The 26,055-nt window shown below is 35.8% G+C and overlaps 1 protein-coding gene across 2 annotated transcripts in view; it reads right to left on the reverse strand.

Moving 5' to 3' along the window:
• rk (G-protein coupled receptor rickets) overlaps window positions 1-26,055 on the reverse strand; it is a 579,587-nt gene that overhangs the window by 95,800 nt on the left and 457,732 nt on the right. For both annotated transcript variants that reach the window (XM_069841552.1, XM_069841553.1), the window contains one exon: window positions 15,880-15,948. In XM_069841552.1, coding sequence (XP_069697653.1) covers window positions 15,880-15,948 — 69 coding nt within the window. The remainder of the gene's footprint in view (window positions 1-15,879; window positions 15,949-26,055) is intronic.

Below are 26,055 nucleotides of genomic sequence, written 5' to 3' on the forward strand. Positions count from 1 at the left end.
TATAATTGTTAGAAATAATACTTAAGTTAATAACAATTTCAATTAAAATTTCACGTAATGGTTATGCTATGACGAAATGCTACATGGCGATTTGTTAATTATGTAACGAATTACGGTTATAACGAATAATTGTTAATGTGTGAAGAGTACCAGTATAGCATGTGACGAATTAAATGACAATTTTTCCGGATTCCCGTTCATTTTCGGCTTTCCCCTTCAAAATTCTCTAGAGCTCCTTCAGTGAAATAGCGAAACTTGCAGTGAGACAAGTGGCCAACAGGCTCGGATTTCACATTTTCAGTTTTTTCAGCAGCAAACTCCCTTGCGAGGACGAGTTTTCGCGGTTTCTTTTAGTATTTCTCTTTCCATTTCCTCATTAATTAATTAAACTTTCTTTTCCCGCACGAACTGTATAGAGTTCCAGCACGTTCATTGAGTTACTACTGCTAACGCATGTGAAGTACTTCCATACCCTGATATGTAGTTTTCATTTGATTCGCATTACTAACTGCTATGTCTTAATTATCATTAGGGCAACCGAATTTATACCTTAATCATTTATTATTATTATTATTATTATTATTATTATTATTATTATTATTATTATTATTATTATTATCAACATTACCTCAATTTGTTTATGGTTCTTCTTTAAATACGCGATGAAATTCACGTCGTACACGAGTTACAGATTCAAATTTTGCTAGGGACAAAAGAGATTGCACTTTTCTTTAGACATCCGTCTCGTATAATTAATTGTAACAACGAAAATTATTACAGTTTTCATTAAAAAAGTATAATCTTCTGAAACCTCAATATGACTTTTGGGACACAGTGAATTTTACAACTGCGCGCTGTTCTAGTAACTTTCTATGTGATATTAAAGCAACTACAGCGGGAGAAATCCTTAACAATCCAAAATATCCTCCACATTTTAAAACAAACAATAGACCTTCGACATTAACAGATTTTGTCAATAAATATATATCGTAAAAAGTCTGCTCTGTATCAGGGATAAACTGGCATGTAGAATGTTACTCAGTTTCGGAAATGAAATTACTGTTGTGTTGGTTTGAATGTTTTTTTGTTTCGGTTTTACAAATTAAGAATATGGGTCTATGATAAAAGAAGTAATTAATGAAGGTCTTGCAATATAGGTACATATAAAGCGGTGCAATGGCGTAACTTTTTATAGCTGGGCCCTCCAGAAAAAAATTATATCTGGGCCCCTTTTCTTACTGCCATTTTTTTTTACATTGTCGTAATTTTAGTTTTACATCTAATTTGAATAAAACAATTTAGCATAGTAAAATACTCCATTTAGAAATAAAATTAAGTGAACAGAACTGAAAAAAATTTAAACGGTATAACTACTATTTTACCAAGGCTATATTTACACAATAATACCTAAGATAAATTTAATGTGAAGATTAGTTCAACAAGCGATTTTTCCTCCTGGATTTTTGAGAAGCAAATGACTCAGTCAAATCATGTAGATCAAGTCTTTGGGCCTTGAGAGCACTAAGTCTTTCTTGAGTCATGGTACTGGAACACTGGGATTCGTTCCACCACAGATAGTTTGTGTTTGACTGCTTGGACGAAATACTGAGTCTATTTTAGTCCATTTCGAAACAGATTTTTCAAGTTCTCTTTTCCTTTTGCGTTTTTCTGCGTTACTAATTACTTTTAAAAAGTTTCATTGTCACAAAACACGAGAAAAGTGATGAATTAAATCTAGTAACAAGCAGACTGTTGCTATACAAAACTTCTTTATTTCAATGTGCGTTTACTGTTTATATGCTGCGACTAGGGCTGGCAACCTGATGATATGAAAATACACATGAGAAACAATGTCTCCTTCTATAAAATCACTGTGTCATATTTTCAACGTTGGCATCACTGCAATATGGTTGTGAGCGAGACTACTGAGGCAATCGACGGGGGTGTATGATGCTAAGTACTGCCAGTTGGATCATCGTATGTGCATCCTTGGGTCCAGTGATGGTGGTCATGCCACAGATTCTCAATACCAAAGAGTAAAAAGAGTGGGAAATACATAATGTGGGCCTTGAACTGTAATTCGAACTCATTTCCAAACATGCGTCAGTAACCACTGAACGTTTTCGGCCCTCCCTGGCCTCGCCCCCCCCCCCCACAACGCGGGGTCTGCGGGAGTGTAAGTTACGCCACTGAAGCGGAGTGACTCCGATATAGTGTGGTGAAACCGATCAGTTACGTCAGTGGTCGTCAGCATTCGCTGAAATATGCAAAGGGTAAGCGGTGACGTCCTGTGTGCACTGTCGTGCAGCAGGAAGAGAAAGAGAGCATACCCGCTAGCAGCTACGAGTGCACCATGGTGCACTGTGTTTTCTGCGGGTAAGAGACGCTAGCCCCAGGGTGCTCTGTGCTGACGACCCCTGAGTTATATTTTTTGTACAAACTATGATGCACAAATGTCGGTAGTAATTTGAAAGTATTGTTGACACTCATGTTTCTAAGAAAGATAATTTGTCAGCAACAATTGATACTTAAATTATACCCAACTCACTGTGTTTAGTAGCGAGAAGGATTCCGAAGTGTGCTACATTTGTGTTGGAGAACTCTTGTAGAAAACTTGTACCGTACTTCACTACATTATTTTGTTAATAGGGTAAGTAACACAATATTTAAGTTCATAGGAGTCCCCTAAGAGTTAGTGTAAAATATTAGAGATTAAATTATTTTGGTTTTTAATTTATGTCCTTTTTAATGAAGTGTTGCTATTTTGCAAGGTGACTCCGATCACACGAGTTCATAAGGAAGAAGCCGGTAATTCATGATTGGGATTAATTTTTTTACTAAGTTATGATCGTTTACTTTCTCTCTCTCTCTCTCTCTCTCTCTCTCTCTCTCTCTCTCTCTCTCTCTCTTAAAGGCCGGGAAGGGAACATTCCTGTGCACCGCGACCTGAGGTCTATTGTGCGCCCCTGGGAGAATTGCAAGCCCACCGACCGCATCCATGGTTCCACCATGGACCGCATCAAAGACGTTGTAGTTGACCGCATCAAAGACGTTGTAGTTGACCGCATCAAAGACGTTGTAGTTGACCGCATCCACACAGAACCGACCTAACCCCTAACACACTAACGATCAGTCCCACCATCCTTCTAAGTCAATGTACCATTCCACCCAACAGCCCCCCCCCCACATTCCCCCCTCCAACGGTCTGGAATGTACACCACCCGTCCCGTCTGGCCAATGGTATGAAGTCCGTCGAGAGGGGAGTGGGTTCCGCTTCCGGTTTATCAACTACCATGCTTTGACATATCCATAGAGGCCGGCCGAGAGCGTAAGGAGTACGTTTTAGGTTAAATTCAACAATGTGACTATATACAAAGAAGCTAGAACTAAGAAGAAAGTGCAATTTATTGCAATTCATTGTACCTTTGTAATGTGGCGAAAGCTTTGAAATTAGAAAAATTAAGCATTAGAAAGGCTTCGGAAGGATATGTAGTACCTTACACGTCACTGAATGATAAATTAAGGCTTAAGCTATAAGAAAATAATTTCGATATTAAACAGATTAAAATATTTCATTGGCAGAGTGGATATAAAAATAGGAGAGGACTTGTATGAGAAATTTTTTTTTTCAGAAAAAAAGTGGGAGAGGGTGATAATTACATTTTTTATTATATCCTTCCACTGAAGTAGGAGAAGGGCAGATATTCGAAAGGTGGTGCAACAAACCTTGCGACATGGGACATACACATTCTTTAATATTGAATTAAGTCATTTAAGATCTTATCAGTGAGGGAAGTGACACGGTATGCTCCGGTATGGGATACCGCCACTGATTTCTATGGCCAGAAAACATACCGTTAGTGAAAAATGACATACCGTCACTGAAAAATGTGATCCGTAAAAATTTGTTTATACATTTCTTCACAGCAAAGAGTAAATCTGTTTGCTTCGTAAATCTAAACCACAGCCTTCTGGAACTATATTCAACGTGTATTTAGACATGTTTACTTGATAAGTCAACCCCTGAAAAACTTAAAAGGGTAGTATTTCAAGTATAGAAAACTTATGGTGGCCATTGTTGTCAGTTTAGTGACTGTGTCATTTTTGTTGCTGGACTTTTATTAATAGTAATTAATTGAGGGACTTTGAAGCTAACATTATTTTAAATGATAACTGTCAATGAACATTGCAAAATAATCTAATAAATAACTGAAGTAGCTTGAAATATTTTATTAAGAACTTTTTTAAATTGAGGTATGCCAGTGGAAAATAATGGGGTAGCATACCGCCTCTGTTTTTTCCCCACTTCCCTCACTGCTTGTTATAATTACATTTTTTCATAGATATTGAAATATTATTTAAAAACTGTTTTTAGAACTTTAATTGGTGATAGTTTTTACATGCATTTATCCGATTTTAAATGATAAAAACATGTGTGAATGGATTCAAGCCTCCTAATGAGATGACACCGATTAACAATAAAAGTTAAAAAAAAATGAAGTTGAAAACAATGGAAAAAATTTACATTCGGTACATAGGATTCTAAAAAAATAGAAGATTATAGAATTAAATTGGCATTTACCTAGGATGTAACCTTGTATGGTTAAAGCTTAGAAAACTGATTCATTTTGATCTCATTCACCCCGTTTTACGGTTCTCTTTAAATCAAGTAGCATTCCGAAATTAGTCCTAGTTCACAACAAAATTTTCATCTCTGGTTAACTCAAAGTGTATCGCGTGTTTTTGTTATGAATTTAAGCAGAACTTACGATTAAAACTCAAATGAGCAGTCGTAACGGTTTGCAGCTGCTCTTGATGCCGAGATATTACCGAGAGAGACTGCATGGCACAGTAAATTTTATGCAACATTTCGGTGCCCTCATGCCGTAGTGAGAGCAGGCGGTATCATTGGGCGTGATCATAAAAGTTACAGTGGTTCATGGCCTAACTGTTAATAACATTAGCATTCGACCTTGTCACTTACTATTGTTATATTAAGGGGTTAGGTATAGCTTACAGCAGTAAAATTTTTGGAACTATTCAACATTTCTTTCCTTCATTACTGTATCTTGTACAATAATGAAAATTGATATGTGTAAAACATTGTCCTCCTGCTATATGAAAAAAATATTTTTACGAAAAAAAAAAATTTTTTTTTTTTTTTTCAAAATTCATAATGGTGGTAGCTCACTGTGCAGTGATGAAGGGTTTCCCTCATAAATCATAAACTTGTTAACTTTTTCATGTTCTCTCTCTTTTATTTCATTGCTGAAACTCATGTTTACAATATCATGCTCTTTCGACTACATTCCTTAATAAATAATATTTTTTTTAGTTTGTGTTAAAAGAAAAGACTGATATTTGACAATTTTTTAAATTAATTTATTTTTTATCAGACAATCTATCAAAGGTAGAGAAATGATCTTGCATCATATTTTAGATATTACATGCATAAATATACAGAAAAATTTTAACACAGAATGTTGAATAATTTTTTAGTTATGTGGGAAACGCTTCATCACTGCACAATGAAATGAATTTTGAAAAAAAAAAAAAAAATGTAAATAATATTTTTTTAAATCGTAATAATATTTTTTTTCTTATAGCAGAAGGACAGTGTTTTACACATACTCGTTTTCATTATTGTACAAGATACAATAATGGAGGAAAAAATGTTGAATATTTCCAAAATTTACTGCTATAAGCTGTACCTAACCACTTAAACACTTGATTTTTTTCCATCTTTCGTTTTACCACTGATACCGGAACGGGTGTTCATACGCAGTGAGGGGAAAAATATATATTCTACGTCAAAAATACAATATAAAATGTCGACTTGGTTGGCGAGTTGGTATAGCGCTGGCCTTCTATGCCCAAGGTTGCGGGTTCGATCCCGGACCAGGTCGATGGCATTTTTAAGTGTGGCTAAATGCGACAGGCTCATGTCAGTAGATTTAATGGCATGTAAAAGAACTCCTGCGGCACAAAACCGGCGACGCTGATATAACCTCTGCAGTTGCGAGCGTCGTTAAATAAACCATAACATTTTACAATATAATATATGAGAGAAGAATTTCAAAAGCACGGTGTGTTCACTATGATGTCGACTGTAATTTTACCACACAGTTTCAGCTGGTTACGCCCTCATCAGCATTCAGAGGCGGGTGGCGGTTCAGAAAGATCCAGCATTGTTGCCAGTTTAGAGAGATGACAAGCGGCATCTTAATCCGGGCCGATTCAGTGATTCGCGGTTTATGAATATTCAGCGAAGATGGAAATTCCTACAAGCCTCGGGACCTCCGCCCCTGTCATAGCCGCGCCGGAATTAATGATGCGTGTCTAAACAAGTGGCGGCTTTCGAGGATTAGCTGCAATAATTAATTAAGAACAGCCTCTTCGCGAATTTGTTGCGGGGTGACACTTCAGAGACAAGAGAGGTCCGTGGTTAGCGCCGTCATTCCACGGCACACGGCTAGCAAAGGCTTTACAGGGTAGTATAGTGGAACGAAAGAAGAATAAGGGGGGCAAGCGGGATGACTAGTATAACGACGAATGTAGGGGGCTAAGAAGACGGCCCTAAGGGTATTTAGACGGGTGGGGAATGATGAAAGTAGGATAAGATATGTTCAATTGAGAAATCATTCAGCTCAAAAAGATTAACTGGCAACTCAAGAAAGCAGGTGAGCTGAGTGGAGTGGTAGAAAACGGGGAAATATCTGGAATGTGGCACACTATTAAAAGATGAAGTGGGGAGTGGGTAAGGAACGAAATTGCACCAGAAGTATAGCGGGAAATACTTTAGGGGCGTTTATGGGGAAAGGGAGATGTGGGGGGGGGTGATTAGTGATAGGACAGGAAGAAAGACTGGTAGTTATAGTCCAGGTCAGCTTACTTCATACCCTAAGGGTGAAACCTAACCATTTTCCTCCCATTACCATATATGCTGGTGGATTGTGCTGATTTTCTAGTTTGCAGGTTAAATTTTCTTTTGCCAACTTCGTTTCGAATTTCGATACTGGCAAATACTACAAATGGTAGTGATTTTGTAACTAGTATGTTGGCAGCTGAGACAAATATCGACAATATTTGTCGGTACTGGAGTTCCATGAAATTGAAATTGTACTAGATTTCTGAGCTTGTTACTGGAAGCTAGTGAAAGTTGAACATACTAATAATTGATTAATATCAGTATTAATATTAATACATAATAGTTACTTTATGTGTTGCGTTGTGGTTATAATTCAAGACTATAGTCAGGTAAGTTTTCGGAGTTAGTACTAATAATTTCATGTGGTCAAACAAAATACATTTTTAGGTTAGGTTTCGTGAGTCAATTGTTTAGTCAAACCAATGAATTTCGTAATGCCAGACAAATTACTTGACATGTTGATCCCTTTCTCGTATAGTTTGCCTACGAGAACATGTAACAAATTATTGAATTATTTAGAATATCCTTCCAACATAAACTACGGTAAGTAAATAAGTCATTTAGTACGAAGGATCGTGTGATATATGGTAACAGTTGGCAACACTGACAAGACGCCGATATTTGCTGTTTGGGAACTGTTCTTATGTAAAACGAGAACGAGAAGGGAAATAGTTAAAATACATGTATTTAAATGTGAGCATTCACATGTGAGCCCGTTCCCGAGCTCCGGCAAGCTCCTCGTTAATTGTGAATGCTCACATTTAAATACATTTATTTTAACAATATTTCCGTTCTCTTTCTCGTTGTCGTTTCCGTTCCCGGTTTATTGTGGACCAGCCTTTACCTATTATCGTTTATTATTGCGATAGGGCTTACAAGCAATGATTCTATACCTCCGTCCCTTTGACCAACAACTTTTGTGGAATTTAAGGGAAGACTTTAGCAACAAGCGCCATGTTCAGGGACGGGTCAAACGCACGAACATGCACAGCTCAATATGGAATGTAGTCAAATCACAATTATTAATGATATTCGGTAGTGGATGGAAATGTCATGCACATTTATCATCTGGCCAGCAGGGGTAAACAAACTGCATTATTATCAAGAAAAAAGTTTCTCTTTTCCGTAAGTTCTCGTTGTGTTCTGCATGATATGGTTAGCATATTTGTTGTCAAAACTCTTTCACTTTTCATGTAGGTTGTTTAGAGAGGCAAAGCGTCGAAACCAAACAAAACCTGACTGACGGTCTGTGTCTAATCTGAAGTTCATTATGGTTGAGTAAAGCTCTCAAGTGTCACTTCGACTTTCTTTCAATATTTCTAAATTTATCACCATAAACACATCAGAGAATAAAGACTTAAATCGTGATATTTTACTATTAATATTATTTCTGTGATCTTAGGGCAGCACAAAATAAAGATCACATAATTTATGATTTTATACAATATAATAGAAATAGGTCTCATTTAATTTTCTAGTTTTCCATCAGAAGTGAACTTCAGTAATACTCGTAGATGTAATTATTTATGCAACCGAATCTTGGTGTTTTAATTTTCTGTGTGATATAAATATACAGGATATAAGGAGTATAAGAGCTATTATTTTAACTGATGATTGTTCATGTCATAAGGGAAAAAAAATGTCCTCACAACTTTTTTCTAATTGCAATATTTAACTAATTATTAAAGTTTACAATATTAGGCATTTGGCAACGTTCCTGGATGGGGAGGAGGGAGTTTACAAGTAAACAGTACAGGTCAAGCGGGTAGAGACATATCGGTACAAAACAGATGCTCTGTTCTAATGTTTACATAAAACGAATAGCAAATACAAACTTTCAATCTCATTAATAGAACTTTACGGTAAATTTACATTTTATTTAACAATATTGGCAATATTGGTCCACTTTTTTATTGTACGTCTAAAAAATAAACAATAATGGTTTACTGCACAAAATCACACTAACTTTTTTTTTAATGCAACATTTTAATCTCTCCCGCTTCCATAAAGCAGTACCATTTTTAAAGAAATTTATGTTTGTGTGATTTTCGAAACGAGGTAAGAGACTCCTAGTTTCTAATAATCGTTGAGAAACCGCTACAAAAGTTCGCCGATCAGGTAACCTTCTTTGAGGAAAACATTGACTGTACATCTTCTTGCTTCACTTGAATTACGACGACTTTCTCCATAAATCACTAACATATAATATTCCTAAACTGTGAATGACATTGTAAGTTGTTTATCGAACTGTGCTGAACTGTCACCCGCTCTGCAGTAGACCTATGTACAGGGAGCTTGAACTAAGCTGACATGTACGTACATCTGTGCAGAATACTGCCTGTTGAACACGTTGCCACGTCTCTCATGCCAGAATATTAACAAATTTAAGCACGCAATTTTATTTAATTTCACGAAATATGTATTTAAACTAATATTAACTCTTTGCTAGATATACCTACTGAAGTAATTGTTTTCGTAATTTTACTAACGATATAAACAGTATAACGCGAATAAAATAAGAAAAGACATTTTTTCTGGGAAAATAGTAAGTTTTGACTCTATGTTGTATGGACATTATTTGACTCTGTAGACCGTCCCCGACGACTGTGGAAAGGACGGCACTTATACCCCTTACACTCTGTACAAGGTTATTCAAAAGTAAGTTCTTATTTTGAAACATCTGTATCTTCTCTACATATCAGCAATTTGGTTTCGTATAGGTACCATTACTATTTAGAAGGTTTGTGATTTTTTTATCGATGCGTATTTCGTTGCTATGGTAACTGTGTCACGCTTGTATAAACAATAATTTTTGTTCAGAATACAAACGGCAGTTGTAGGAGAGTAATTTAATATTTTTCACAATGGTTTTACCTTTATAGGATATCAAGGTTACTGTCTGGTGTGGTTTTACGTCACATTTCATAATAGGACCGTATTTCTATGAAGAAATTGAAAATGGACAAACAAAAACAGAGACGGTAACCGGGAAACGATATTTTCAAATGTTGCAAGACTTTGCAATACCAGCGTTACAGAATCATGAAATGGAAAACATTGTTTTTATGCAAGACGGCGCTCCAGCTCACATCCACAATAATATAAAAACACTATTGCGCAACACATTTGGTGGTCATGTAATTAGTAGGCATTTTCCGAACAGTTGGCCTTCTAGGTCACCAGACATAAATCCAGCTGAGTATTGGTTATGGGGTTATCTGAAAGCAAAGGTATTTCTTAGTAGACCTACTACATGTGAGGAACTGAAACAGTCAGTATAGATGTCATTGGAAACATTACTAGGAATGTGCTTACTAATGTTTATAGTCGTAGCATAGAAGAAAGAATAGCACGGTAGTAGTAGTATTAGTAGTATTTATTTATTTAACCTGGTAGAGATAAGACCGTCAGGCCTTCTCTGCCCCTCTACCACGGTAGTGGTCATATTTTATTTTTTCATGTTTTAATAAAATCCCATTTCTTTGCGAACTAATTGGTGGTTTTATTTTTGTGGAATCTAGAAATCTAACAACCTTATTACCATTTCAAAATGGGAATTACTTTGGAATAATTTTATATATCTGATTTCCAATGTGAGTTTTGAATATTACACTTTCGAAGAGTTTCTCATAGTTGTAATGCAGCCGTGGCGAAAATGTGACTTGCGACCACATTGTGACTCACAATGATAGCTATGCATTTCTTTTGCTTCCTACATCCCCCAACCCCCCACCTTCTGACCCACTGCAGTCAAACTCCGTTCCATTTGTATTTGCCTCTGACCTGCAAGTGGCGTATCGTCGCAATGTCTCTCTCGAAACCATGTACCTCTACAAAAACGAAAGTTTCAAGTAGGATGGGAGGACACATTTTTTTGCTGCCAATATGGTGATAATATTAAATGTATGATTTGTTCACAAGTATTACGAGAAAACGGTTCTATGACATAAAACGGCATTATACTACATGTCACTCATGAAACATTAGAAGGTTAAGTATTATTATTATTATTATTATTATTATTATTATTATTATTATTATTATTATTATTATTATTATTATTATTATTATATCTGTACGTCGATCCTTTTTCAGCAGATTACGAATAATGCGGTTAGATCTTCAATTTAAACTCACAGATTTACAGTGTGATGGTAAATGAAAGCTACATGTAAGGACTTGTCAAATGTTGAACTTTTCAAATCTTTGCAAAAAAGTAAATATCCGAAGCTTCGTTCTTTCGCTTGCTCTGTTGTTTTTAGTAGGTTATTTTACGACGGTTTCTCAACATCTAGGTTATTTAGCGTCTGAATGATATGAAGGTGATAATGCCGATGAAATGAGCCCGGGCACCGATAGTTACCCCGCAATTGCTCATATTGGGTTGAGTGAAAACCCCGGGAAAAAACATCAAACAGGTAACTTGCCCCGACCGGGAATCGAACCCGCTTGCATTGTTGAAGCCATGTTCGCTACAACTTACATTTGTGAAAAATTATTTTAAACAATGAAAATACAGTAATAAAAACCAAATTTAGATCACGACAGACAAATACCTTCGTGATCAACTACGACTGGCAGTAAGTGACATAATTCCTGATTTTGAAACTCTGTCACAGAGGCATTCTGAAGACAGTTAATTTTAGGTTGTGCTAATGTGTCTTATGTTGTCTTATTCATTTCTTTCTTCGTTACACGTACTAAACATTAGTTTGTAACCTTATACTGTATAAAATTATATTTAAATGCTTGACGTAACGAAAAGGAAAAATCCGTTAATAAGTCAGACAGTTGCTTCACTTCCCCTTAGAGTGTCTGCCTCTCTCCATAGGTGCTATGCACGTTGCAAATTCGGTGCACGATCACATTTTCGCCACGTCTGTTGTAATGGATAAGTGAGTTTTTTATTACTTTTGTTTGTGTCAATGCATTTCATCCTAACATTCTGTCTGATTAGGCCACTTTGAACTTTGGTCTTACTTCAATAGTAATCATCTAGTTGGTCCCAGGAGGTACAGTTTCTGCAGTTGTCATGATGAAGTAGTATCAATGGCAGTCACAATGTTTAACACCCTTTGAGGCGTGGGCCACTAGAGACGTCTAGCCTAATGCATTCATAAGAAGATTGCATCTGTGACTTTCCTGGAGTCGCCATGAATGTTTCAGAGGTTTCCATGTTTGTAGCATGTTTGTGGGAAACACAGACGTCTCTAACGCTCTTGTGCATCAATATCGATTCGATTTCAACCTAAGGGACTTCAACATATTTTTTTTTTCCTTCTCGAAAATTATCCTACATATTGGAGCTGTTATAAGAACCATAACAGAAGTTAACTGAAGCAGATTTAGCTGTTTGCAGCGATCTCACTTTTAGGATATCCTTTTCAATCCTTTTTTAATTTATGAACTAGTGGACTTAGTCGTGTTAAATATGAAATATCTGTCCGGCTTACAGCTGTTTCAGTGCTTCACGCACCATCATCAGAGCCTACTAGATCGCGGCGTCATCTCGAACTTCTCTGCCTGTTAGGAGGGTGTGTTTTATTGTTGGAAAGTGTTGAATTGTGGAGTCGAATAGTGTGTGTGTACTGAAATTGATCTGTGTGTTGAGGATTTGATCGGGGTGTGTTTTAGTGTGTTTGTATATTTCATATTGTTCCAGTGTGTTGAGGTTTTGGTTCTTGGGTTGTATGTGTAGGATTTCCATGTCCGTATTTATGTTATTGTATGTATGGTTAGTATTGGTTATGTGATAGGAGTATGTAGATGTATTGTGTCCTCTGGTTATAGCTTTAATGTGTTCTTTGTAGCGTGTTTGGAATGATCTGCCTGTCTGTCCTATGTAGAACTTGTCGCAACTATTACATTTGAGTTTGTATACACCTGTGTGGTCGTATTTATTTCTTTGTGTTTTTTGTGTGTTGAGATGTCTTTGTAGTGTGTTTTCTGTTCTGTATGTTATGTTGTATTTCTGTTTCCTGAATGAAGATGCGATCTTATGTGTGCTTTTGTTTTCATATGTTAGTGTGATGTACTTCTTGTGTTCTTGTGTTTGTGTTGTGTTTTGTGTATTTTTGTGTTTGTTAAGTTTTTGTTTAGTCTTCCTTATGATATTGTTTATTATATTTGGATTGTATCCGTTTTCTTGTGCTATGTATTTGATTGTGTTCACTTCTTCATTGTAGTGTTGTAGTGTTGTTGGTTCATGGGTATGTTGAGTCCTTTTTTGTTCAGGTAAACAACCTTCGAAACGTCGTGATTCGTCCTGGTATTTCTCGTTTTCTACTTAAAATGCAATAATTACTGTGTATTTTTATAAGATTCAATTTGTTATAACTTATAACTAAAGCCCAGAGTTTGATCATATTTAACACAAGTTAGCTAAGCAGTGACTATATACTCAAGACCGTGGACAGGAAAGTCCGTCTAAATACTTTTGTCTCGCTTATGTATCATATACACGGGTACAGTCGGTTGACACACATTTTATACAACTGTAACCAATGCTTTCAACAAATGTTTAACATAACAAATAATTTATCACATAGGATATTATTGTAAATAAAAATATTCAATAAAGTTATATAATAAATCCAAAACTTAAAATTGGATATAAATTAAACAGGAAACTCTAGAATCACGAATTACATAAAAAACGAAATTTTATATTACACTTAGCGATCTTGTTGAAAGTCTTTGAAATACTAAACAACTACATAATCTTGGTGTTTGAAATTAAACAATGTTTGTATCTAAAAAAGACTTCATTTAACCTCCAAGAAGTAACTGATGCAAACTGAAAATGTGGAATGTTAGAGATATCTGCATCGCTATAATATTAGGTGGCAATGTTTTCACTGTGATATGATCTATAAATCTCTCAGTTCCATCTTTGGTTTCATCTGGCGAAATCAATATTTTCTTATGTGCCATAACGTCCCTTATGCGAGTTAAAAACGTTTCATAGTAGAGCAAAAAATTATGTTTACGCATAGTTATTGCATAAAGAAATTTTATTTCAGTGTATTTTTCTATGAATACCTTAAAATGACGGTTTTTCGACTTCTTCAAACAAAATATTAGCTAAGGACATCAAGGTGCATGAGTCGTAATAAACAGTGATCGTGTAGCAGTAACCAAATTTGAAGAGAAAGAAGGTCCGTTTTGAGTCTTCTTCAGAAATACTTATACATTTATTTCTATTGTGTGTTTTGGTGTTGCAGTGTTTCTATGTGAAACATCGTTTGTCGTCTCTGATTTCAGAAAAGCATAACCGATATTTAACCCATTCACTCCAAAGTCTTCCATCAGCAAATTAATCTCCAAACGCTTAGGATTCCTTTCTTTCTGAATAGCCAATACCTTATTTCCTGATATGTAAAAGTGAATTGATTGTAAGTGAGGTGGGATAGGTGGAGAGTTGTTCATGAAATAATAATTTATAGGCTACGAATAAATGTTTCGTAAATGTCGATAGCTTCTATCAGCCTTACGAATCGGTTATCATAAACGAAACACACTGAGACCACAACTCGGCTATCAAGATACCCTCATATTTCACTATATTAATCAGAAACTGAATGTACTAACCCTATATCATGCTGTACGATATACTCTGTACACAGCTAATCTGTTTCCACTTAGTCGGTGATCAAACGCTGGACTGTACTAAAAGCATAACAATTATTAGATACCATCTATGTTCACACAAACCTTCTCATCAAAAATACGCATTTCGGGTCAAACTTACTTAATGGTTCTGCATAATGTAAATTCCATTTTTATTTATTGGACTTTTCAATCAAAACGAATTTGTTTACTTAAGATACATTTTAAACAATCTATAATTCACTTATAATGTACCAGAATTATACAAGGTGGATCAAAAGTCGCTTTCTCCAAACACTTCCTTACATCTAATTACATTAAATTTACATTTGACTAGAGATTCCCTTACAGATTTTGTTTAAATGAAGGCCCTGTTTCTCGATACACAATTCACAACGTTTAGACACTGATTTACAGATGATATAACATAACTCATTATTCTCATCGATTTCCACGAATGACTGATTGATCATCTGTTGCAACTGATGCAGATCCTGCGGTTTCTGAGCAAAACCACCATTTTTTCAGGATATCCCACAGCGAAAAATCACGTCAGTTCGCATGATCTCTAGGTGGCCATCCTGTTGTGCCACAACGGCCAGTCAATCATGGAATTGCTGGTTCAAGACGTTCCTTACTCCTACACCAAAATGAGGTGGTGGTCCATCCTGTTGCCATATTAACTGCATTTCGGCAAAACGAGAACTGTTTTCAAGACATCACATCGGAAAAACAGTTGACGCACGAACATGGTTGTCAATCCACCACTTATTACATCAGCTAGTCCATACCTGCGGAGTAACGGTTAGCGCGTCTGGGCGCGAAACCAGATGGCCCGGGTTCGATTCCCGGTCGGGGCAAGTTACCTAGTTGAGGTTTTTTTCCGGAGTTTTCCCTGAACCCAATATGGGCAAATGCTGGGTAACTTTCGGTGCTGGACCCCGGACTCATTTCACCGGCATTATCACCTTCATCTCATTCAGACGCTAAATAACCTAAGATGTTGATAAAGCGTCGTAAAATAACCTACTAAAAATACATCAGCTATTCGTTTATTCAAGTTATGACATCTGTATATATGTACAAGTATGAAACCTAAGAACGAATATTGGGGAAAGCGACTTTTGACCCACTTTGTACATTCTACAAATTTTGAAGAAATTACCTAAGTTCACAAGCATTTTCCTAAATTTATAAGCAATTCTGCTAAAATAGTAATACGAAAATGTCTTATGATGAACATCTCCTTAAGAGGTGAAATTTTAAATGGAAGACACAATCAATCAATCAATCAATCAATCAATCAATCAATCAATCAATCAATCAATAACAACTGAACTTACAGTTCTTGCAGCAAGGTGAGCTTGGTGAGGGCCGCTGGAATGTGAGTCAGCAGGTTGTCGTCCAGCTCCCTGGAACACATCGTAACACAGTAAATCGATACATATATGCCACTAGGAAGAAGTGTGATTTTATTGCGAACTGTGTATTATTATAATATATCAATGACATCTAGAGTAGAGTAGAGTAGTAGAGTCTAGAGTAAAATGGCTATTTATGATCATAGGCTATGTTCAGAATTTTATGCTGCATCAACATTAAACAGAATTTTGTGAGGCAAGAACACAACTAAAAACAAAGAGTGAATCTTCAGGGACCTCGCTGGCCACTCCTCGTGACTTCATAATGGATTACTAGCTATGGAGTCACTTGAAGACAATAGTTTATTCCACCAAGATTCGTGACCTACACCATCGGTTGTCACAGATATGGTCCATGACTGAAAGGTCCACTATACTAAAAGTCCAATATTTAGTAACGTCCACATACAAAAAATGTCCAGCATCCAAAAACGTCCATATTCAATAATGTCCATCATCAATACGTCCCCACTGTAAAAAGATCCACTTCAATAAAATTCCTAGTGAATAGAATCCAGAAACGATTAAGAAAACACGGGAATTTTACTTGACAGAAGTACGGTAAGGAGATAAGTTTGAAAGTAAACCCCGAAAAAACAAAGTATATGATTATGTCTTATGACCAGAACATAGTACGAAATGGAATATAAAAACTGGAAATTTATCCTTTGAAAAGGTGAAAAAAATTCAAGTAGTCTACTTTGGCGCAACAGTAAATAAATATAAATGACACTCGAGAGGAAATTAAACGCAGAATAAATATGGGAAATGCCTGTTATTATTCGGTTGAGAAGCTTTTGTCATCCAGTCTGCTCTCGAAAATCCCATAAAGTTAGAATTTATAGTTAATTTCGATACAGGCTTCAGTTCTTTCGTCCATATTATCGCACTATAGACTATTGCATCTAATTCCAATTACCAGTTTTGTTCTTCGTACTAGTAACTCATGTTGAAATAATTCTGTACCTACTCTATAAAATAGTACCTGACATTATAAAGATAACTCTTGTTGGCATCTGGGAAAAATTACTTTTGTGTTCTTGTTTTCTCATTGTTTCGAATCCTATCGAGGACATGCGTCATTGTTCCTTGGGTATTACTTCCTATGTTACATTCATTTGAGATCCGATATCTTGCCGAAACTACGAGTACCTATAATACGAAAGCTCCAATTTATATTTGTCTAGTGTTTGATTAAAATAAAGGCGTTAAGTATAAATTCATACAATTAAGCACAACACTCTGAACCTAATACAAGACGATTCCAGCCAGCTCCAGGGATCATTGTGCTGATAGCACACGAGTCTCATAAGCGTAAGGACGTGTTTACTACGTGAATAGCGGCGCTGTTGTGGGCAGTGTTAACAAGAGTTCATATTAATAGTGAAAATTAACTTAGTTTATCAACAGTGTTAATTAACAGAGGCAGCCCATGTTAGTTGGAAAATGTCGTCCGCCTAGTAAAATTAGTGCGTGGTAACATTAATTCTTGCACGGAGGTAGTGCAACAGTGTTATCAATCCATGTTACTACGACTGCGTAGACTTCGTCTGTTAGGACGTCACAAATGTTCAGGCTCATTAGTCACTATCTTCCTGTCTTCATTATGTTGCAATTGAGCGACTGCTAATAAAACCCTCGCCAGGGTTCGCGGGTTCAAATCCGGCCCGGAACGACATGAGTTATGCTATGAGAGTGTAGCTTTTAGTGCGGCAGAAATGAAACTTCTTAAGCTGTAAATGTGTAGTAATCTACAGGATGAGTCAAAAGTCAGGAACCATAGTGTTATACTTCATATTATATTGTCTCACATCGCTGCACTTGTTACAAATAATCTTTGTTGTGCGCGACAACTTAGGTCGGATGACTACTGCGTTCGACTCCCGCTCACACTTATCGTGAGTTCTGACACCACCATTATATTTATAATGTAAAAGGAACGATTTTACTGGAAGAGCTGGATCTCTCAGGATAATATAGGAAAACTACATGGTTACTGAACTTAGGTTCTAGACTGAATTAATTATGAACGGAACTATACTTGATTTATTAAATATATACAAATTAACAAAATGAATTACTCATATGGTATCTCTCTTGTCTCTGCTGACGCCATTACGATATCCTTCCTTCGACTTATTCTTCATCAAGACTCTGACTATGACTGTCTGTTCTCCAGCCTTCCAGCAAAACACTTTTTTATGTTCTCTTACCGGCTTCCCGGCCGTGGTGTCATCCACGCTATCCAATAGGTGAGATGGACTTTAAACCCCTTTTTGTTTAAACGTGTTTGAGGATGTTGATTTTTGACTTAATTTATACATTGTGTGGTTTAAGTAGATTAAGTACAAATTAAAATAGTTATTCGTATATTGGTCATAATCTATTATATACAGGGTGATTCACGAGGATTTACCGTCACCTACGAAGCTTAATTCCGAAGACATTCTGAGGAAAAAATGTCATAAAAATATTGTCCTAATCTCAATATTTTCAAAGTTACGCTAATTTGAAGTTGTCTGTAAATACCTTTTTTTCTTTAGTTTTAAGAGTAAAAGAATATTACAAATGGAGAATAAACTGTTCAAAAGTGTAATTTCTTTACTTGGCTAGTGTTGTGAAGCTAAAAATGTGTTGTCAGTTGCGTTGTACAGATTTTGTTTTTCAATTTTGAACTAAAAATGACATCATTCTTACGCATTTATCACAAAAATTGTTACAAATTACAACTTTAGGAACTTGATCCTTTACAGTTTAATTATGCATCCTAATGTACAATCTTGAAGAATTTACAAGGTGCCTTGATTTGTAACACATTGAGCCGTTCAGAGCAGAAGCGGTGTAAGTCAAAATTGGGTAATGAGGTATAAAGTAAAAATTCTGTAAAATACAGAGCAAAGTAGCAATTAATTTGCCCTTCGTGCTATCCACTGACTACTAATAGTTTAAATAAATTGAATATTAATTGCTACTTTGCGCTGTATTTTACAGAATGTTTACTTTAATCCCTATTACCCATTTTTGACTTATACCACTTCTGCTCTAAACGACTCAATGTTGTGATAAATGCGTAACAAAATTTAATTTTGTGATTAAAATTCGAAAAAAAAAAAAATCTGTACGAAGCAACTATGGAATTTATAACACATTGTTAGCTCAGAATATTAGCTAATTAAAGAGATGATACTCCTGAATAGTTCATTCTTTATCTGTAATATTCTTTTACACTTAAAACCGAAGAATAATGGTATTTTACAAACAAATTCAAATTGGTGTAACTCTGAAAATATTGAGATTAGGATACATTTTATATAAATTGTTTTGCTCAAAATCTCTTCGGAAATAAGCTCTGAAAAGGACGGTAAATCTTCGTGAATCACCCTGTATGTATGTATGTATGTATGTATGTATGTATGTATGTATGTATGTATGTATGTCCATATTTATGTCCAATTTGTTATTACACTGTAGTAGCGAAACCAATCAGGTTATGTGACCCATTCCACCGCTAAAATGTACCGTGTACCATACGATTGAAATCACAAAAGGAGCTGTCACTTTATTTTACTTTATTGTGTTCTCAGTACGGTCCGAAACATTTAATGTAATCTGAAAAATGTAGTGTAAATCTTAAAACATTAACCATGGCCACAAGACTGTCTGTGTACGATCGAACACGAATTGCTGCTCGAATGGAGGTGTGGCAATTCCCAATTATGATGCAGAAGTGGTGGAGAATGGTGAAAGGAAGAAATGCGACGCTGGACTACAAGACCATCAAGAGACTTCACGCCAACTTGATTCGCACTGGCTCAGTTACGCAACAGAATGATGCTGGCCGACAAGCAACAGTGATCACAGAGGAAGCCAAAGCAGCCGCTACTGACGCCTTCCAGAGAAGTCCTAAGAAATTCATTCGACAGTACCAGCGGTACTCTGGTGTATCCTATGGGTCCACGCAGCAGTTGATAAAGGAAATGAATTGGCGGCCATGGAAGCCGCACTTCGTGCAAGCTCTGTCATGTGAGGACTGTGATATCAGAATGGAGTTTGCGGAGCCTCTACTAGCATGGATTCAAGACGAACCGAACCTTTTGCGACACATTCTAAGGTCAGACAAGAGGAGTGTGGCCGGGTGCCAAATGAAATGCTTGTGAGAGCAGTACAGAACGTTCAGCCACGTCTGGAAAAATGTGCAGCAAATGCTGGTGCTTACATCGAATTTTGATATTGGTGGAATTTTAAGCAATCCTAATGACTGGACTATTAGTTCACGCTACTTCGATCCTGTCATGTTAATTCATTTACTTGTAATAAACGAATAAAAAGTTGGGCATAAATATGGGTCGCCCTGTATATCACTAGTGGATATGGAGAAGACTGGAGCGTGTGAAATGGACAGACAGAATAAGAAATGAAACTGTGTAGGGAAGAGTGGGTGAAGAAAGAATGATGCTGAAACTGAAAGGAAGCGGTTGGGACACTGGCTGAGAAGAAATTTTCTGCTGAAGGATGCACTGGCAGGAATGGTGAACGGAAGAGTTCGGGGCAGAAGAAGATATCAGATGATAGACGACATTAAGCTATATGGATCATTTGCGGAGACAAGGAAGAAGGCAGAAAATAGGAAAGATTGGAGAAGGCTGGGTTTGCAGTGAAAGTCCTGCCCTTGGGCAAAAATTATGAATGACATATACCTAAATTAATTTGAGTGTGTATTACAAATAAGTCACGGATATGGCATCACGTGACTACTACTTTCAACTAAATGACATCAGCCTTTTTTCAAGATGGCGGACTAGTCACGTGTGCTCTGAACAGTTCTGAGGTTAAATAGGACGATTCCACAAAGTAGCCAAGGAGAAATTCATTCCTCCATGGAAGAAGAGGAGCAGTGCTTTGATCACAGTCTACTATATACAGTCACGAAGCTTGAGTTTTGAGGGTGCTAGGAACAATAGACTGTGACGGTTCTATTTTGCATTGCCTGTAATGAGGCGATATTAGCGATCCTAATGGTGAGCAACTATCTAATGTTTGCATATTTTCTACGTATTGAGCTTCGCGACTGTATATACTATACTGTGCTTTGATGGTGATAGTGTTCAGTTTGACCAACATTCTGCAAATTATCGTTTTAAAGATTTGAGAATAATTAACCTTGCTGATTAAAATTGGTTAAAATATATAATTCTAATAATTATTTTGATGTTAACATATTTCATGTGCACTGAATTTAGTTCTCTATTTTGGAGACTTAGCTAACATTTGTTTATTCTTACGTTTTTGATTTCGATACTTTGTTACTGCCAAATATTTTTTGTGTGCATTACAATAGAGACTGAACTAAGCTTGAATTTGGCACTGCGTGTACATTTTTTAAAGTTATTTTAAAGTCATATGTAAGTATGGAAAACTTGTACGTTCAAAACGTGAAAGAGGATGACTATTACCTTTTAGGTGAGTCTATATTACTTTTTTGTTAAGTTTATTTATACACGCTTTAACATCTGTGATCATATCAATTGTTTAGGATCTGTGGTTACACCAGTAGGCCGTTTTCATTATAGTTGAGTTTCTAGCGACTAATAACTATGTGACTTGTAAACTATAGCTTACACTAGAGAGCTTTGGAAATGTAAGCATGAAGTACGGTTTTCTTCATAAATTACTTTTCTGAAAACCATGACATCACGGTGCAGCATTGAATTAAGAAGGCAGTGTCCTAATGCAGTTTCATTACGAGTTACGTGGAAAAAATGAGGGCTTAATATATTACAATAATGTTTAAACTATTGTAAGGAAGGTACTAGCAATGTCAATGTTCAAAGTTAACATGTTATTCTACATTATATTTACATCATTTCACTTCCAAGTATCTTCAGATTTCATAACTCCAATTGCTGATGAGGTATCTATGTTTGTTTAGTGAACAAGTCAACAATCAAGCAAGCATTTTCGTTTTCTAGCTCCTATTTTTTTTAGTTGGTTATTTAACGACGCTGTATCAACTACTAGGTTATTTAGCGTCAATGAGATTGGTGATAGCGAGATGATATTTGGCGAGATGAGGCCGAGGATTCGCCATAGATTACCTTGCATTCACATTAAGGTTGGGGAAAACCTCGGAAAAAACCCAACCAGGTAATCAGCCCAAGCGGGGATCGAACCCGCGCCCGAACGCAACTTCAGACCGGCAGGCAAGCGCCTTAACCGACTGAGCCACGCCGGTGGCTACTAGCTACTATGGACTTGATTGCTATGCACTATGTAGATTTGGATCATGACTTCTGACGTCACATCCGGCTTTTTAGACAACTATCTAGTTCACTTCATCGGAAAATTTAGCTTTGAGACACGGCCTTAGTGTTGTAGATGGCTTATGTTCATTTATTATTATTATTATTATTATTATTATTATTATATTTTTTACACCCTAAGGGGTGTAGCTCTATTTTACAAATGTATGCTAGGGCTATAATTTTACACAAAAGGGATACATTGACTATAACCATAAAGACAAATGGAAAAGAAAAATAAAGTAGCCTACACAATGTAAACAAAACACAAGCAATCCGTAGTTATGTTCTTGTAATTATTGATCATAAATGATATGACATTATTATTTCAAAATGAAGGCGAATGGAAGAACTTGAGGCAATAAGCATGTCAGTATATTTGTGACAAGTACACCAGATTTGCTCAATTTATCCAAAGAACAAAAGAATGCAGGATGAGTAAGAATAGGATTGGAGTAACTTATATGGGCTTAGAGAGAAACTGTAGGATCATGCGACATATTTAAAGTTACGGTTAAATCTACATTAAACGTAAATGTATCCTTCATATTAAAAACGTTGTTTCGAATAATTCCAGCTTTGTCCATAATTATAAACAAGGCCCAAGGTCAAATTTTCAATAAAGTTGGAAGTTTTTTTTACGTCAACCAGCTTTTGCACATTGATAATTGTATGTGGCTTTATCAAGGACACGACACCAAGATACTATAAAAATACATTTAACACGAAGTGAGGAACACGGCCATCTTTTAAAAGACAGCACAGTTTTTACGAGGTACTTAGTATACAAAGAAGTCTTCACTGCGTAAGGTGAGTGAAATATTGATTCTACATTTTAATTTTAGTCAATAGTATACTCGTATGTTTAAATTTATATTGAAGATTCCGTTCATACTCAACGGGCTACTTACTAGTACCTAATATTATGTTTCTGTTTACAACCGGTATTTGAAAGCAATATAAATTTTGATGACACATACCTTTATTTGTAGGTTACTCCAGCAATTGCTATGATATCATGCAATTATTTTGAAGGTAAGATTTCATGCCTTTATATTGTAAATGACAACTAGCATTAAAAATATTTCAAGTTGTTCACTGTTGTACTGAAATTCTCAATGTTAACTCCAATTAAGGATAGCATCGTGATCATAAACTTCAGCATATTGAAGCTTAGAATATTGCTTTTAAATTCAAATATTAGTGACATCTAGTAACTAATACCCTATATTAACTTCTTGAGTAATAGTTGAATGGAAAATTGGTATATGTGCGGTCCCGGGTACTAGGAAATACCATTAACTGGTCTCAAAATATAAGCCAATGATATTTTGTTTTACAATATGGAATGCGTTATCCTATGCGACACAACGTAATTGCTAAAGAGTTTTGCACCAGGTCAACCAGGTATAGTTGGCATAGTTGTTATAACGAGGGAAGGAGGCATAAAAATTATTCCACTTAACAGCTTGCCAGCTTGCAACACCTGTGCCATCCTTCTCAGCGGGGAGTTTCTCAAGTAATAAAGGATTTCGCTGCAATGGACGTAATAACAATCTTCCACAACCACTGGCAGATTGAGTATGGGATAGGAATACTAATCCAAGTGCAACGTTTCAAAACATCGACATAACGTTCCACTTCATGTTATCCCTGTTTACTAACCAAATGTTTTAAACTACTAAGGCCCAATTGTATAAAACTCCCTGACTAAAGATCAACTTTGATCGAAGATCGAAAAGTGAACCGAGTTCAGACACTTCTTCTATTGTACAAAACTTTTCTGCGATCAAATTACCTTGGTTCAAATGCAATCTAAGTTCACGTGAAAAGGATTTGGCAACATCGCATAAACAGGTGAAATACGTGATGCGCGGACAGGTTTGTTCAGTGTTGCCAATCTAGCGACTTTAACTCTTTTTCAACAACAATTTCTTTTAACTTTTATATTGCTTAAATAGGGATTTAGTGACCTTTTTAGCACCCCATAGAGACAAAATTTTATCTTTCTTTGTTGATAATGAGAAATCTAGCGACTTTACAACTACTTTTTGGCGACTTTCCGTACACTCTGTTGGAGACACTGGTTTTTTGTGCAATGTAAATAATGGCGGACACTAAGAAGAAGGTTGACTGTTCTCAGAGTTGTTATCATGTTATGGTGTTTGATACTGCTAAACATAATAAAGCTTTATAAAACGACAATTTTCGTTTAGTAATACAGTTAATTGAAAATTTATGAATGTACCTATCATATCCATTAATAATTAATGGTTGTTATAAACATAATATAATTATAGGTTACCGTATGTTATTTGATACTGCTGAACACGATAGAGCCTTATACAATATAAGAATGTTTGCGTATTAAGGCAAGAAATTGAAAGAAATATATATAAATGTACCTATCATATCTATTAATATTAATAATAATGGATATTTTATTTGCACAATCTGTCACTCGTATATTTAAAACAGAAAAGAAATAACTGAACTTGGATCATCTAACTTAATCGGAGAAATTTCTTCAGTCAAAGTTGACTTTAGTTTGAGACAAATTAATCTCAGATTAGACTTTATACAACACAAAATTCCAAGTTCAGCTGAAACAAGGATCAATTTAACCTCTGATCTAAGATTAGGTGGTTTATACAATCGGGCCTAACTCATTGTTCCAGTGTCTAGGTTCTACTAAGGCATTCGAAAAATAATGGCGACATAGTTACTGTTTCTCACTGAAATTATTTAGATTGCTTTTGGCATTACATATTTGAAATATAGACCCCTGCCATGTTAACAGTACGGACAAATCCTTGGAAGACAGCGAACTGTAGCTGCAGCATCATTTCTGGATCTCTTTTTCACTGATCGATCTAAAACTGTTCAGATGTCAACTCTTGATTGGACTGCATTTTTTCCCCTTGCAGCTTGTATTTTTATGAAGCATCTTTGGCCATACTTACTGAACCAGAGTGCTGCATTGGAGTTAAATCGCTCGCTTGAACTCGGTCGAATGTCGCACCCTCGAGTGAGATAAGATCGGTCGTGATACGCTCGTAATAAATAAAAGTACAGTACAAGGTCATCTCACCGATATGTCCTATCTTGTATGGTAGGCAACAGATAAGATACACATATGTTTTGCTCACACGGTAAAAATAAGGCTTTATTTTCTGCGTTTATGACAAACGTCTAATGGAACAATCTAATGGAACGTACCAAAACAGTAACATGAAGTTATAAATAAAATACTATGAAAAACTTTGATATACAGTTATTATTGTTAATTAATAATTATTCTATATTTGAATTACCACATAATTTAATATGATAGGTCCATACATAGTGTTCCGCCTATATACTGCGACAATGTAGAAATGCGTTTTACAAAATATCATTGATATAGTAGATTAATAAAAATATTAGTACAGAGATAACGTCACAGAAAATATAAAAAAAAAAAACGAATAATCACGCTGCACAACTGTTACAGACGAAAATATTGATATAATAATTATTAGAGATTATTATTATTACTAGAAAACTTGATACGGTTCTTGCATTATCGTAATTGTGTTCTCCGTTTGTAATAATTACATTTACGTCCAGTAACATCTATCAGATGTGGCAAAAGCAAAATCACTCCTGTGTGGAAAAAGAAAAACATTTATCTACAATATTTATGTTACATTTTAAAGCAAGTTTTGTAATTTTACTACGGAGAGGTTAGTTAAACACTGCAAAGTTTTGAAATGATAAACATCTATAATGTTACTACACAGTTCATCACTGTAACAAG

The sequence above is a fragment of the Periplaneta americana genome, chromosome 12, assembly GCF_040183065.1.
Source record: "Periplaneta americana isolate PAMFEO1 chromosome 12, P.americana_PAMFEO1_priV1, whole genome shotgun sequence".
Taxonomy (NCBI): Eukaryota; Metazoa; Arthropoda; class Insecta; order Blattodea; family Blattidae; genus Periplaneta; species Periplaneta americana.